At 40.5% G+C, this 14,021-nt stretch overlaps 1 protein-coding gene across 1 annotated transcript in view; it reads right to left on the reverse strand.

Moving 5' to 3' along the window:
- lrrc49 (leucine rich repeat containing 49) overlaps nt 1-14,021 on the reverse strand; it is a 47,983-nt gene that overhangs the window by 18,596 nt on the left and 15,366 nt on the right. The window contains exons 9-13 of the mRNA XM_084721124.1: nt 11,787-11,848; nt 8,378-8,525; nt 4,870-4,953; nt 2,643-2,818; nt 755-850 (exon numbers count right to left, since the gene is read on the reverse strand). Of these exons, the coding sequence (XP_084577250.1) occupies nt 755-850; nt 2,643-2,818; nt 4,870-4,953; nt 8,378-8,525; nt 11,787-11,848 (566 nt within the window). The remainder of the gene's footprint in view (nt 1-754; nt 851-2,642; nt 2,819-4,869; nt 4,954-8,377; nt 8,526-11,786; nt 11,849-14,021) is intronic.

Raw genomic sequence — 14,021 nt, forward strand, 5'->3', positions numbered from 1 at the left:
AACATTAAAAAGTAAAACTCTAAAAAAGTTCTCAGTTACTTGGTGTGAGGCTTTGGATGGATTCTTCAGGAGATTTTGGTGTCTTTCTTCAGTGAGGCACGCTTTTTGCCACAGCCAACTGCTGATGTTAAATCCATCGGATGCTGCAGTATTTCAAACAGATGTGTTTCGGATAAACTATAAATCCAGTGTTCTTGAAACACTGGGCTTTCCCCTGGAATTTTGTCTGATATTTCAAATGTTGCAGCAAACATCAGTCTAGCAGATTTTATCCTTCCAGCGCAGTGCACAATATGCATCTCCATTATTTAAACTTTAGAATTATTTCCACACAAAACTGGTGGCATACATCGTGTTGTGTCTCATTCAGATGGTAGAGCATAGCCATAGCTATGACTTTGTTGGGCAAAACATAGCATTAGGTGACAAAAATACTCATCTAGTTTGCCCCATGGATATCCAGAGGTGGAGACTACAAATCCAAGCTGAAATAGCCTGTATTTCCTTCTTGCCTCCAACTATATCACTGTGACATCACAGGATGCAGGAGGAACAACAAATTTTGCAGAAGGAAAACTCAGCTCTCTTGGTCAATATAGTACACACTGAGGAACTTATGGTTTCAATTAACTACATTAACCATCAACACTGACTGGACTTTTCCCTTTAAGCACCCAGGGGGAGTGGTTATTTTGGACCTTATGTTGATGTTTATGGCAGGTTGGATATACAAAGACATGCACTTATTTCTTACTTGGGATCTCGTGGGCTGTTTGGACGGCTGTTGGTGCGGAGTCTGCTCTCCGTTCCCCCTGACGGTCGCTCTGGTCCTGAACCTGGGCTTACCCGTCTGATTAAAAAAAACACACAAAACAAAACAAAAAAACTCAGCATCAAAGCAAGCTATTCTTTTCAGAACCCTCGCAGATGAAGGAGAAGCAAGCCTTTAAAGCCAGACTCAGATTAGAGTGGTTTTGAAATCCAAACCAATTTTGAAATCACATGAATCACAAACATTTAAATAGATTTTACAGACTCTCTGCTGTCTAATTACGAACATACATTACAGGATTAAAAATAACTGCAACATAAAAGACACAAAACTATTAAGATTGCCCATACTTGTCCCACCCTCATGCATGCTTCTCTCTCCTCCCAAATCTTCCTTATGCACGATAACAGACACATTTCCTTTCCACCATCTCAGATGTCTCCCTTCTTCCACCTTGTTGATTTGTCTCCCATTGCCTATTGTGTGTGTCCATCCAGACAGTACTGACATAATTGCATACATGAAATTGGTTTAGAATTATTAGGGTGCCAGATGAGAACCAAGGGTTCTGAAGGGTTATCATTTTGTCTGAAGACTGATGTTTCTCAAAAGATATATTCCATGCCCAAAATCAGTACTAATCAAAACCCCGGACCAGATTTCCTCTCCGACTGTCAGGACTCATGAGTCATGACTACTATAGATCAAATCAAACCTCGGCTTCTTATCTGAGCAGCACTATGTCTAAGTCTAAGTCTAATCAAATCTAAATAACTAGACTTTGACAGTGTTAATCATGTTGACTCACCATGTACAAATAGTCTGCACAGAAGATGTACCTGTCAACAGATTTGTAAAATCTGTTTACTGAATCTTCCACACTTTTATTAATCCCAGGTCTAAATCTCAAACAACAACAACTAGTTTATCATGATCCACTACAATCTACCACTGAAACACTTCCACAGCCTGATAAAAACCCTTACTTACTGAACATTAACATCCGATGATGCCTAACTACATGAACACTTAATTGAACAGTAGCTTGAGAAATGAATATGAGGCACAGCAGTGCTAATAACAGCAGTTAGAATTAAATTGACTGTTTGTATTAGAAAACTGCTAACCAGCTAGTTTTACCATGTTAGCATGCTAACATTGACTGATTTGCACTAGACACAAAGTACAGCTGAGGATAATGGGAATGTCATTAGTAGGAATGTCCCCATACAACTTTTTCACTTCCGATACAATACCGATATTGCAGCCTTGAGTATTGGCTGATACTGATATAGATCTGATACAATATCAGCACGAATCATACATACTTTTATTACTTATTTTGTAGTGTGGGATGTTAGAAAAGGCTTGATCAAGTGATGTTACTCAAACAGAGAACAATAGTCAGCAACCAGAGGCACCTATGGATAGAAGTGCTGGAGCGGAAAATGGACTGCTTATCGGAGCGCTTATATCAGAGATTTTAGATGCAGTCTGATAAAATCTGATATTCGTTTTTTGTCTGATATCAGACCGATATCCGATATCAATATCGGATCGGGACACCCCTAGTCATTAGCTCTTCAGACATTTGGGGAACAATGGACCAACGTGTGTAAAACTAACAATTCATCCTAAGTAGGACATGTACGTCTGTGCCAAATTTCATAGAAATCCACCCAACAGCTGCTGAGACACTTTAATAAAAAACACAAATGTGTGACGCTACAGTAAAAGTCAGGTGATTACTAAAGTCAGTGGGCTTCATCTGCCTGTACAAAACTAGCATTCCATAGCTTATAAAAAGGCCAGTTGACCACGAAAGTTCAGGTAAGTTAGCTGAGCCCTGAGCCCTACACGTGATGTGTACCTGGGTTCGTCTGGAGAAGGCTCCTGTGCCAGCCCATTGGTCTGGGCAGGACTGTGGGCCGGACTGTTCTCTGGACTGACTTCATCTTTAGCACCATTTGTTGGTGGCAGCTCAAGGCAGGCCCTGACCCCCTCCCACTGCTGCGCTGCATTACGGATGGCCAGACGCCGCTTCTCCTTGATGAACACAGCACAAGCACACAAACAAAGGACAGAGGTGGTTTCAAGTAACAATTCTCTTGAGCGCAACACAAAGGGCATATACTAGGCTGATGGAACCTCTCTGTTTATCTTAACATAATCACAGGCAAACTTAGACCCCCTGAGATACAGTATGTTGTTAAAGAGAGTTTGAAAACTGCTTATCGGCCTTACTGGCAGATATCACACTTAATTTAAGAAAGATCTGAAATAGAATAGAATAAAATGAAATGAAATAGAATATACATGTGTTTCTCCTATTTGTTTGCTTCAGTTACTGCAGCATTTAAATTTAACTGTGCTTGGCTCTCACAGCAGTAAAAGTGACATCCCTACCCCGCAAGAGAGAAGATTTCTGCTCTTTCAATTGTTCCTTCCTGGCCAAGCTGTAGTTTCGATATGCTCACTCATGGAATGTGCCACTCCCCAATGCAGGGGTGAGTCAGTATCAATTCATAGTGAATCCTTCGCCCTTACGAACTCTTGGCTGCAGCATTCAATATAACATTTTCTCAACACCAGGGATTAGCAGGAGTCAGGTTACTGAGAGACAATGTGTTCCACACAGACTGTCTCTCAGCAAGAGTAACCACTGCAGCGCAAACACAGCAGGAGCACATCAATATATACTTTCTCACACACATAGACACACAAACACATTTACAGCAAAACAGATGCCTGTGTAGGACAGAACATTTTAGACCATTTAAAGAAATAAATTATAACTTACAGACCCATTTAAGGATACAGTACCACTGTGGACAGTTTATCCCTCTCCATACATTAACATATTCCCAACGGGCCCATGTGGTGTGTAGTACTGAAGTACTGATGTGGATTTGTTTGAAGTCCATGTCAGCCTCCAAAAAGTGTGTTTAATGGCCCACTAAAACAGCCTCAACGATCACATGACACATACATTAGAGGACACATAAGAGGAGGGAAAAGAGTTGGGGAAATGTAGAAACAAATCCTGTGCATGACCTAAATATTTTAGAGCTGTTATTTTTATCAAATGTGCTTAGATTGGAGATGTTTCAGTACCATTTTTTCCCTTCCTGATACTGATTCTGATAGCTGAACTTTGCGTATCAGTCAATACCAATCCAATACTGTGCAATAGCAGTATGATCCAATGTGACACCAGTGCACAAAAGATTTTCTGCCAATATTGGCCTATTACAGCTATGTCAGTATGGGCATATGTTAGGTATGTTAGGTATATTAATATCTGATTTCACAGCTTATCTTAAAACACTGAAGTTCTTCTTCTTTTTTTTTAAATACAAAAAAGTGAAATTATTGGTTATTTTACTGGTACTGGCCATGAGAAGTTATTGGTTATTGGTAATGTTATTGGTTATGTGACGGAAAAAAAAATCCATATTGTGCATCCCTAAAAATATATATTTTTTGTTATTATTTTAATAGCTGTATAGATATATAAAGTACACACAGGACATTACTGGGAAGTATCAAGGTCCCGTTTATCCAGCATTTTAGGCTGTATTGAAGTTATTTCTAATAGTGGTATCGAAACCTCTCTAACGAAAAACTGATCAAAACGAAAAAAACTGCAAGCGTTATTACTAAGATGCTACAGAAGTCAGCTATGGTTCAGATAAACACTTACTTACCCTTACTTGGACCTGGATAATTGTAAGGGTGTGATGCTGGCTAATACTGTAAAATGCATTGGATTCAAACTACAGTATAACATTCAGATAACGCATGAAACACTGCTAATAGCATCTCATTATGACCACAGTATGTGGTAGTTTTAGAAGGTTGCAATACGTAGCTTTATCCAGTACTTTGAATCTTTGCAACTAATTATCTTCTTCTTACTATGAATAACTAACCAAAAAACACTCAATGTGATAAAAAAAAAGACACCAGTGGATTCAAAGAACACTAGGTACTCTACTCTCTGAAATGTATGCCGTCATGTGTCGTCATTTGCTATACAATTAAAGTCTCAATCCAGCAGACAAAGACAACTGGAGCAAATCACATCAGAGTGGTACCTTATGAATGGTCTGCTTGTGACTCTCCCTCTTCTTCTCCTCCTCTTTTCGAGCCTGTACACCAGCCATGCGCCGATCCTCGTCCTGAAAAAGATAGCTTGTGCAATCAGAGTGTCGCTCCATTCATGAGTTCTGAATTATTCAGGAGAGAGGGGAACCACAAAAGATGCCGCCAGGAAGACTGCTTCTCTACACCAGAACTGGACCACTGTGGAGGATGGGAGAGATTCTCACACCAGCCGGCTGCATCACAGGATTATCTGTCTGATTTCCAGTCTCGGATCAACTGAGCCCAGCTGTTGGGGAAAGCCAAAACTCCCAGAATGCAACGCTGCCAACACAATCTGAGTGTGCCAGTTAAGAGCTGGGGGATATTCAGCTGTCGGTGACGAGCTAGCACAGACAACACTTCAGTCTGATCAATAGAGGCAAAATGCTAGCCTTGCTGGAGTCAAGGCGCTGATGTCAGCTGGTGAAGGCAGATTAAGATGCCAGGCCCATATGTCACAACTTAAAACTAATTTTGTAAAAAGAATAGCTTTTCATGGAAAAAAGACCAGAGGGTCACTCTGTGAAAGTGATCAATATCTTATTGATTGCAAAGGGTACTATTTATCTGCAATAACAATGTCTTTGCTGGGCAGCTTTTTTGGCTGTTAAGGTTTCAGTCAACTACATTATTTCCAGTTTTTAATAATACAATAAAACATTTTAAACAAATTATTTCCTGAAAATTATCTTTGCACAAACATAATGGTTGTCTTATATAATACAGAAGCTCTATTTGCCATATTAAATGTATTTTCCAGGAAATATTACAATCAGAGTGGGTTTATATGTTTTATTAGCCAATGAAATATAAGGACTATAAGCCAACTGATAACATCTTCTGTCAGACACAGCTCTAGTCTACTGTATGTGTCTTGTTTGAAGACAGTGTATAGATCCTGTCAGTCTGAGGCTAATAATAAGAGCTAATACATGCAGTGCTAGAGCGGGGTATCAGTGCTCAATACCTTTTAAGGTATCAACTGAAAACAGCCCAGTATCAAGTAATATAGAAACCAGTCAAATGATACTTGTGTTTGATAGAGATGCACTGATTGCAATTTTCTTGGCTGATTGCCAATTTTGGCCAATTTTCAGTGTTTCTGCAAACTATAATTGTCAGAATACATTTTTGTAACTTTACTTTAATGTAAAAATTAAATTGGATGTTCATAATAAAACGCTGACTATAAAATCACTTTTACATTTCCTCCAAAAGTGCACCAGGTTACAGCCAGGCCTTATTACATTATCATATTAAGATTATATACTAGAAGGAGCACGGTCCCACAAGATCACAAGAATGCGATTTCATGTGTTCTCATGTGGAAGCAGATGTAAACAAACCAGAGACGGATGTGGTGCAACGGTTTGCTGTCATAAGGCTTTGAGAAAAACATTAGAAGTTAAACAAGTCTGGATGAGAAAATGTTTGAGGAGACACATCAACACAAGTTGTTTATTCTTCAGCCAGAACAGGAGGTGAGATTTTAACTGTCAGTCTGTGAACAGTAGTCTGCTGCTGGCTAACATTAGCCTGAGGAGCTAGAAATGTTACTGTTGTTCAGTGACACTGTCAGCTGCTCAGCTGCTCCTTCTTCTTGTAGACTGTCTGTCGTTTCTTTATTCTGTTCTTGGAATCTGTCACTAATGCCGACTTCATGCATGTGTCTGAGTGTGTAGCTGTGACCAGCACTGTTGTGGCTGTGATGTTACTGTCTGTGTCACTACGTGTATGATCTGACCATCAGAGCATGTGTGTGTGAATTTGACTGGTACAGAATCGGATATGTGACGCTGACCAGCTGGTCACCTGTAAAAAAAAATGTCCAGTTCTGGTCTCTGCCTCGTTGACTAGTGCATCAAATGTTTTGCAGCCAATCACCACAAGCATTTGACAGCTCAGCATGCCTAGATGCCACCAAAGGGATTATATGTTTCATTAGTCTGTAACACATAATTACTTTAAGCTAACTGATATTTTGTCAAAGACAGCTTGAGTCTAGCTGTGTGTGTCTTGTTTGAACTTTCTTTATTAGCTTTAGAAATAATCCAAACAATCCTGGCACGTATATCCCCAGATGAAACAGAAGCAGCATTTATTAATTTAGCCCAAAGCAGGACAGAAGTACTGTATCTCCTCATTTGCAGTATTAACTCCCTTTCCATTCATAAATAATGGCCAGTCTGCCAGCAGTAAGGCATAGATTTTATCTCAGATAATCTCATCTCACTCCTACTGACAGCACAGTGCACTGGGGGCAAGTTTTTTCCAAATCAGTTGAGAGGGGAAAATGTGTATCTTCAGTGGCTACCATGAAGTTTGCCCCCAGCAACATCATGATGCCGTTTGATGGAAGATGTTGTTGTCAAATCAAAACTCTGCATCTCCCAAAAGGAAACTTTCTGGAAATGAAACACCATCCCTGTTTTCAGGAATGACAGCTACATATGGCAAATTGTTGGAGGGGTTTAATGGCCGCTGGAAATCGTGAAACTTGCTAAACCTGTTATGGGGCCATACGTACCGTAAAATTCAAGTAAAAACATGAAAATTGTTGAAATTGGCGTTATGAGGATTTTTTTAAGCATCTGCAGTATGTTCTGAGGGCAAGGTGTGTGGTACTCACAGATTCCTTAAAAGTACAAGCTGAGACTGAGCTCCCTGCTTGACAGCCTCTAAGAGCGTGCTGATCATTCACTGTAGCACTTTGCTGGCATGCTGTACAAATACAGTGACTTCTTATCTATGCTTGAAAATAATCATTGTTTTGTTAGCCTGGATTTACATTATGGGTACTGGTAAAACTTAGATCATGGTTACTGTTGTATTCTTGCCTTTAGTATGCACCTCAGAACATGATGAAGAACAAAAACTAAGAGTATAGTACTGTCAACATGCACAGGAGCTTGGACATGCCACATTGACAGTGAATGGGAGAGTGACTATGTGGGTTCATCAAGTTTGTTTTGAACTATGAAATCATCAAGTTTTTCATCAATCAGGTTTATGTCAAGACAGCATCACATTCAAGAATCAACATGCGCAGTGCCGTCAGGAACATATGCTCAGACAGTGACATAAAGCTTTGGGCCATTAGCTGAACATGAGTGTCTGATCAAAATATGGCACGCAAAACAGGCTTCTGTAAATACAAAGACAGCACAGGCACGAGTTGTGAGGCCTTTTTAGCTTTAAGTTCATCCTAACTTTGTATGAGTCATCATTGTTAATGTTTAACATCTTTGGTAATGGCTATAGAGCATGAGAAAAAATATGACATGACGTTCTCCTGCTCTGCTCATGTGATTCATTATCCTAAGCGTGAAGAAAAAAAGAAAAAATATCTGAAGGGACAGTTAACTAATATTTGCAGACATAGCTATAATTAGCAGAATTTGGCCAGAGGCCAGTTTCTCCTCTTGTAAACACAGACACAGCTAAACAGTTCAGCCTTACTGTGATGCGCTTCATGTCCAGCTGTCTCAGATGAAGCACACAGCGCAGGACGGCCTGCTTGTACCATGTCTCCAGGGCTACAGGATTCCCATCCAGGGTGAGCTCAGAAAGGGAGCGCGACTCTCCAAGGCAGGCTAGCTGATCAAAACTAGACACAAAGAAAGAACAATTTGAATGAGATCAAGGGTTAAAGTTATACAAAACAAGGTACACTGAACAGCATCATGATGACTTAACTCAATATTGGGAAGCCTGAGTCATCCACCTAGCAAATCAAACAAGATAACTTCCCCTTTCTCTGTTTTTATTCTCGAACCTTTAATTTAGGCCTGTATTGACAGAATGGAGCCAAGCTAAAACAAGACATGAAAAACTGGTAATTAAGCAGACAGGCTGACATTACTCAGGGGGCAATGAAGAGAGAAATATCCAAGACACTGTTGCCCTTATCACCCTGTGGCAAAGGGAGACATGAAAGAGCACAGTCATGCTATGTGAGGCTTTGGAGATTCTATTGTTGCTAATTTGTGATAATAACCTTGATGAATCATTTGCCTGGAACTACTTATGGACCTACAACACTGCACTGTGCCTGATGCCAGCCAGAGGCCTCTTCAGATGCAAAAGAGGTTCAGATAATAAACCTCTGATGTACTATTAAAGCAAGTGCAGCTGGTGTTCTGACAAGCACAAAGCAAAATTTCACTTGAGATAGTCAGAGAACAGCAATCATTTCAGAGATTTGAACATTTTTTTCTCTTATCTCAGAATGACAGTGGGTACATATCTGTCTTCTGTTCTCTTGCACTGTGTGGAGATGTCTAATACATGCACAACCCTGTCACCTATGGCCATGTTTATTTGTTATTAATTCTCACGTACGTACAATAGTTTGTGTCATTTCATATAATTACTTATAATAGAGACAATTATATACTATTAATAATAAACAGGGCGTTTTTCACAGTGATAATGAGAGACTAGTTGAAAGTTCCAAATGGTGTTTGACTGCACCTCATGCATTTTGTTTAATTATTGCATTCATAATCACAGTGACAGTGCCAAATATTAGTCACGGTAATTAGAGGTGAAATACTACTTATAACACGCTAGAATTAAAAAATTGGTAGTACAGTCCAAATTAAAAATATTAGAGCAAGTTGTTTCCCCGGTCCCCTCCTCCCCACACTCAAAGCTAAGGCAGGCTGCCTGCAGGCTGCAGGGACACTGAACCTACACGAGCACAAGACAAGTACAACATTACCATGACGAGTCCTGCACTATAAGTTGATCAGTTTTCTATTACTGTCAGTCATCAATGTATTATAGTTGTAGTGGCTCTCGTTTATGATAGTATTATAAATCTTTTTCATTTCTTGATGTTGCTATGTTGGTACGAATATAGTGTGTTCATAGTAAGATAAGTGGTGGATAGAATTAAAAGAAGTGACTGAATATAATCAATTGGACGATCCATAATGTACAGTCTGCAACACCCCCTGACCTGTAAACCCTCAAAGGAGTAAGGAAAACTCCCCCAAAAAAACTCTTTTAATATGGAAAAAATTGAAAAAAAACCTCAGGGAGAGCCATAGAAGAGCCCCCCCCCCCCCCCCTCTGGGTCTTTGTCCAGTGCACTTTGTAATATTATGTGTTATGATGTAAATGGTTTTTGTGGACCCTGGGAAGAATATATGCTACAGTGCTGTAGTTCAGCCCTGCAGGCCGGCTTTATCATCTTCCAGACTCTGTTAACATATTGCCCAATTTAACTGTTATAAACATCTACTCCTTCTAAAAGATAATTAAGGATGTCTTACAACTCATAAACAGACATTCATTCCATGAACATACTATATTATTTTATCTCCATGTAAAGTGTATAAAGGTGGAACAGGCCAGAATGGAAATTTCAAAAGGAGAACACTCTGGCTGTAGCACTGTTGTCGAATAAGCCAATATTTCAACTTGGCATTTTTCCTTAATGTTGATGACATATCATGTTTATTTTATCATTTAGTACAGTAAATACATTACATACATTTAAAAGTCAGTAAGAAGTGAATGTCAAAAAATATTGTGTGTGCTGTGGATGCAGAGTGGGGTGTGGCTGAAAACTCTGTAGTGTCCAAATTCATCCAGCACTACAATCCCTGCATCTCTGTCTTTGCTGACTTCTCATTATCAGTTGTGACTTGCTCTGGTTTTATAATCCTGGCAGGTTAAGGTAAAAAAAATAAAGAACAATATTACGGTGAGTGAAATAATGACTGTAAAGATTAATGATTGATTTTTTTTTTTTTGTTCTAACATCCTCTACTGGACAAACTCACTGCACCACATAGACAAGTGTGCTCTGTCCCTCTACCTAGCAACAGAGCACAACTGCTCTCCTATCAGCTTTGAACAGTTTCAAAAGGTACACACACCAGGTTTCTACACTGAATCCATTCAAAAGAGTAGTTTTACTTAAAATGCCTTTACCACAAGGTCTTGATGGCAATAAGAATGCGAAGAAGGAAAACAATACAAATGTCAATATTATGGGAATTACTTGGATAACACCACTGTATATAGAGTATAGTGTCTCTCTACAGTCTCATAAAGAGTTTAAGGATACAAACTGACATTAGTTAGCATGATATTTATTGCCTATGTCTCTGTCATGACTCTCTCTGTGACAGTGTGTCAGATACAGGTCATACGGACACTAGAACAGTGACGCTGGCTTGAGATGTCAGATCAGATCTATCACAGCACAAGGTGACTGTGGTAAAAGGAGGCTAATGAACACTGTCCCACCCTGAATCCCACACACAGGCCCCTCCTCCAGGGAAACACAAAGCAATTTTAAAGCAGTGTAAAATACAGTGATGGCTTGAACAAGTTAACTCTTAGACATTTTGATTGCTGGGAGAAGCAAAGAAAAAAACAGACTACAGGTACTGGAAAAAGTGTGTAAAGCAGGTTGATGTTTGCACCAAGCAACAAAACACTCCTGTCATTCATAATACACACCCTAAACTAGCATTATTGCCGCTGTATTCACTCACCTTCAAATGTGTCATTAATTTTCCACAGAGGCAAGCTACCATCTCTTTTTTTCTGAATAACTTTAAAGTGTTGGCACACCCATTTCTTAGTAGCAGCATGATAATTACTAACATTTAAAGAACACATCCAGGTTGTTGTGTTCTAGGTTACAGAAACTGCCCACCACAGCAAACCTGTGTGTGTGTGTGTGTGTGTGTGTAAGAGGCTGTGCATGTTTGTGTATATTCTGCCTGCAGCTTGTTGGCCAGGCCTTGCCAGGAGCCAAGGGAGTGGACGTGTGGACGTGGAACTGTCCGGCCACTATCCCCGTCCCTGCCCTGTGGGGAGGAGGGAGTTAAGCGGTGCGAGCTCTTACCTGGTGATGCTGTTGCAGCTGAGAAAGAGGCGCTGCAAGCAGGGCAGGCGGTCCACCTCAGTCTGGAAAGAAACAGAGAAAGAGGGAGAGGGAGGAGAGAGAGATGGAGGGATGTGAAGAGGAGAAGGTGCTCGGGAAGAGGGCACTGCATCGTCACTGTCGTCAGAGCTCCGTATCCCTCTCCATTCCCTCAGTCACCTTGCAGCTCTCAGCTCCAGCATCCAGCATCCCCAACCACCCTGCGCATGCACACACACACAAACAGCACGCTGCCTCGTCTGCACATGGAGAGGAGGGGCAGGAGGAAGACAGAGAGAGAGAGCATGAGGAGGAAGGGAAGGGGGGAGGGGAGAGAGAGAGCAGAGTGTGTGCTGCGCTAATGCAGAGATCCCCTGCTGCAGGAGGCTAACTCGAAATGCTCATTGATACACACACACATCCAGCAGCTAGCTAGTGTTCCTCATCCGGCAAGAACAATAGCTGAGGTAGAATTCAATGCAAACGAAATGGGATGGGGGCTGTTCCTTCATCAGGCAGACTCAGCATCAAAATCAATGCGGAATTTAGCGAGGGGGTGGGGTGAGGAGCCGCAGCTGGCCACCTGGCAAGCCGAACAGGACATACAGGGACACAGGCAATGTCATAACCACCACGACTTAAGCTAATCAGACGGCAGTGTGGGAGGGAATCATGTTCAGTTGTGTCAAAGTCTGTGCTACGTGTGTGTCTACATGTGTGTGTGTGGATGGCCAGTGCTGCACATGCTGGAAGCAGTGAGGACACTCCCAGCAGCAGTCTGAATGAGCTGCGTCAGCGTCCACCCATATTGCAGCCACCGCCTCGCAGCCTCCTCAAGAACTGTTGGCAGCCTCCATTCAAATGAGTGATCAGCAGCTGAGAGTATGCTAGCTCCTCTGCAGAAAACAGCTCAACACTGCAGTCCAGTCATTTGGAGAATTCCTAGACTCCCCGTCCACGCAACCTTATAAATATAGCACACATTACTCATCCTTGTTTTATCCATTCCAACAGCTAAAATGCTCGTCATAGTACAACAACAGCAGGAGCAAAGCTAAAGAGAATCTTCATCTGGTTATCTGTTCTTCTCAATCTATGAAATTAATATAATGAAATCTGTGAACCTTCAATAAAAATTTTGTAAGTAAAAACTTTGTTGACAGTATAGAGTCGTTTCATCTTGCTGCACAACAAACTAGCAGACATTTCCTGTCTATTTCAGTCTCACTGCACTAAATTCAACAGTTACAGCAACCATTCTTAGCTTTCCCGTTTGCATGCTGTGGACCAACAACGATTTATCAGTTTGTTGTTTTTTTGAGTATTTCCCAAATCATAGCAAGCTGCCATCTGGCAAGAGATACAAAAGTATCTGCTACCACAACACCAGACAACAGAGCAGCTTCTTCCCTCAGGCTGTGAGACTCCCTTACTCTCCCACCTATTCTCAGCACTCCACCATGCAAAATAATTTCTTTTAGTTTCATTTTTATGACTTATCATTCATTCAACTGATACTGAATGTAATTTTTGCATACAACATGGGCTTTGTGAGTAGCAAAAAGGGAACTACAACTTACTCTCATTATACAAAGTTGTGTTTTAAGGCAGGTAAGTAAGGTCAGACACGCAATCTACCCAACAATCCTCCATAAAGATTCATCCTAGACCGTCTCAGAGATCTGTTTTGTTGAGAACTGTTTAACAATGTACATACAATATGATACAATCCTTTATTAATCCCCAAGGGGGAAAACCATATACATAGGACAGACAAAAAGATTAAAAAAAAACAACATATCTCAAGGCAGTACAGGATAAAGGAAGAGAACAATACCAAAATAAATAGAATAACCATCAATTGTATTAGTATTAGTATATATTAGTGTTTGTATGTAACATCAACATCAACATATTCATTTCCACAGCACAACCACCTTCTTAGTCAACATAAGCATCAGATCATCATTGATCATGCCCTTCTTCCCCGACTCTCTACATTATCAGATACAAAAAAGAGGCTTATCAGAACTATTTTTATCGCTGATGAAGCTGAAATGGTTAATTTATAACATGACAGGAATTGGTTGTTTTCCCTGCATTAGAACTCCAGTAAGCAACAACTGTCCAGCACAAAATAGTGTATTATTTAGATTAACCGGGCCATGATTTATGGAAAGAGACACTGCTGTTGAGTTTGTTGACCTTTAGCGCCAC

This window comes from Lutjanus erythropterus, chromosome 1 (genome assembly GCF_056507025.1).
Source record: "Lutjanus erythropterus isolate fLutEry1 chromosome 1, fLutEry1.hap2, whole genome shotgun sequence".
In the NCBI taxonomy this organism is placed as follows: domain Eukaryota; kingdom Metazoa; phylum Chordata; class Actinopteri; order Lutjaniformes; family Lutjanidae; genus Lutjanus; species Lutjanus erythropterus.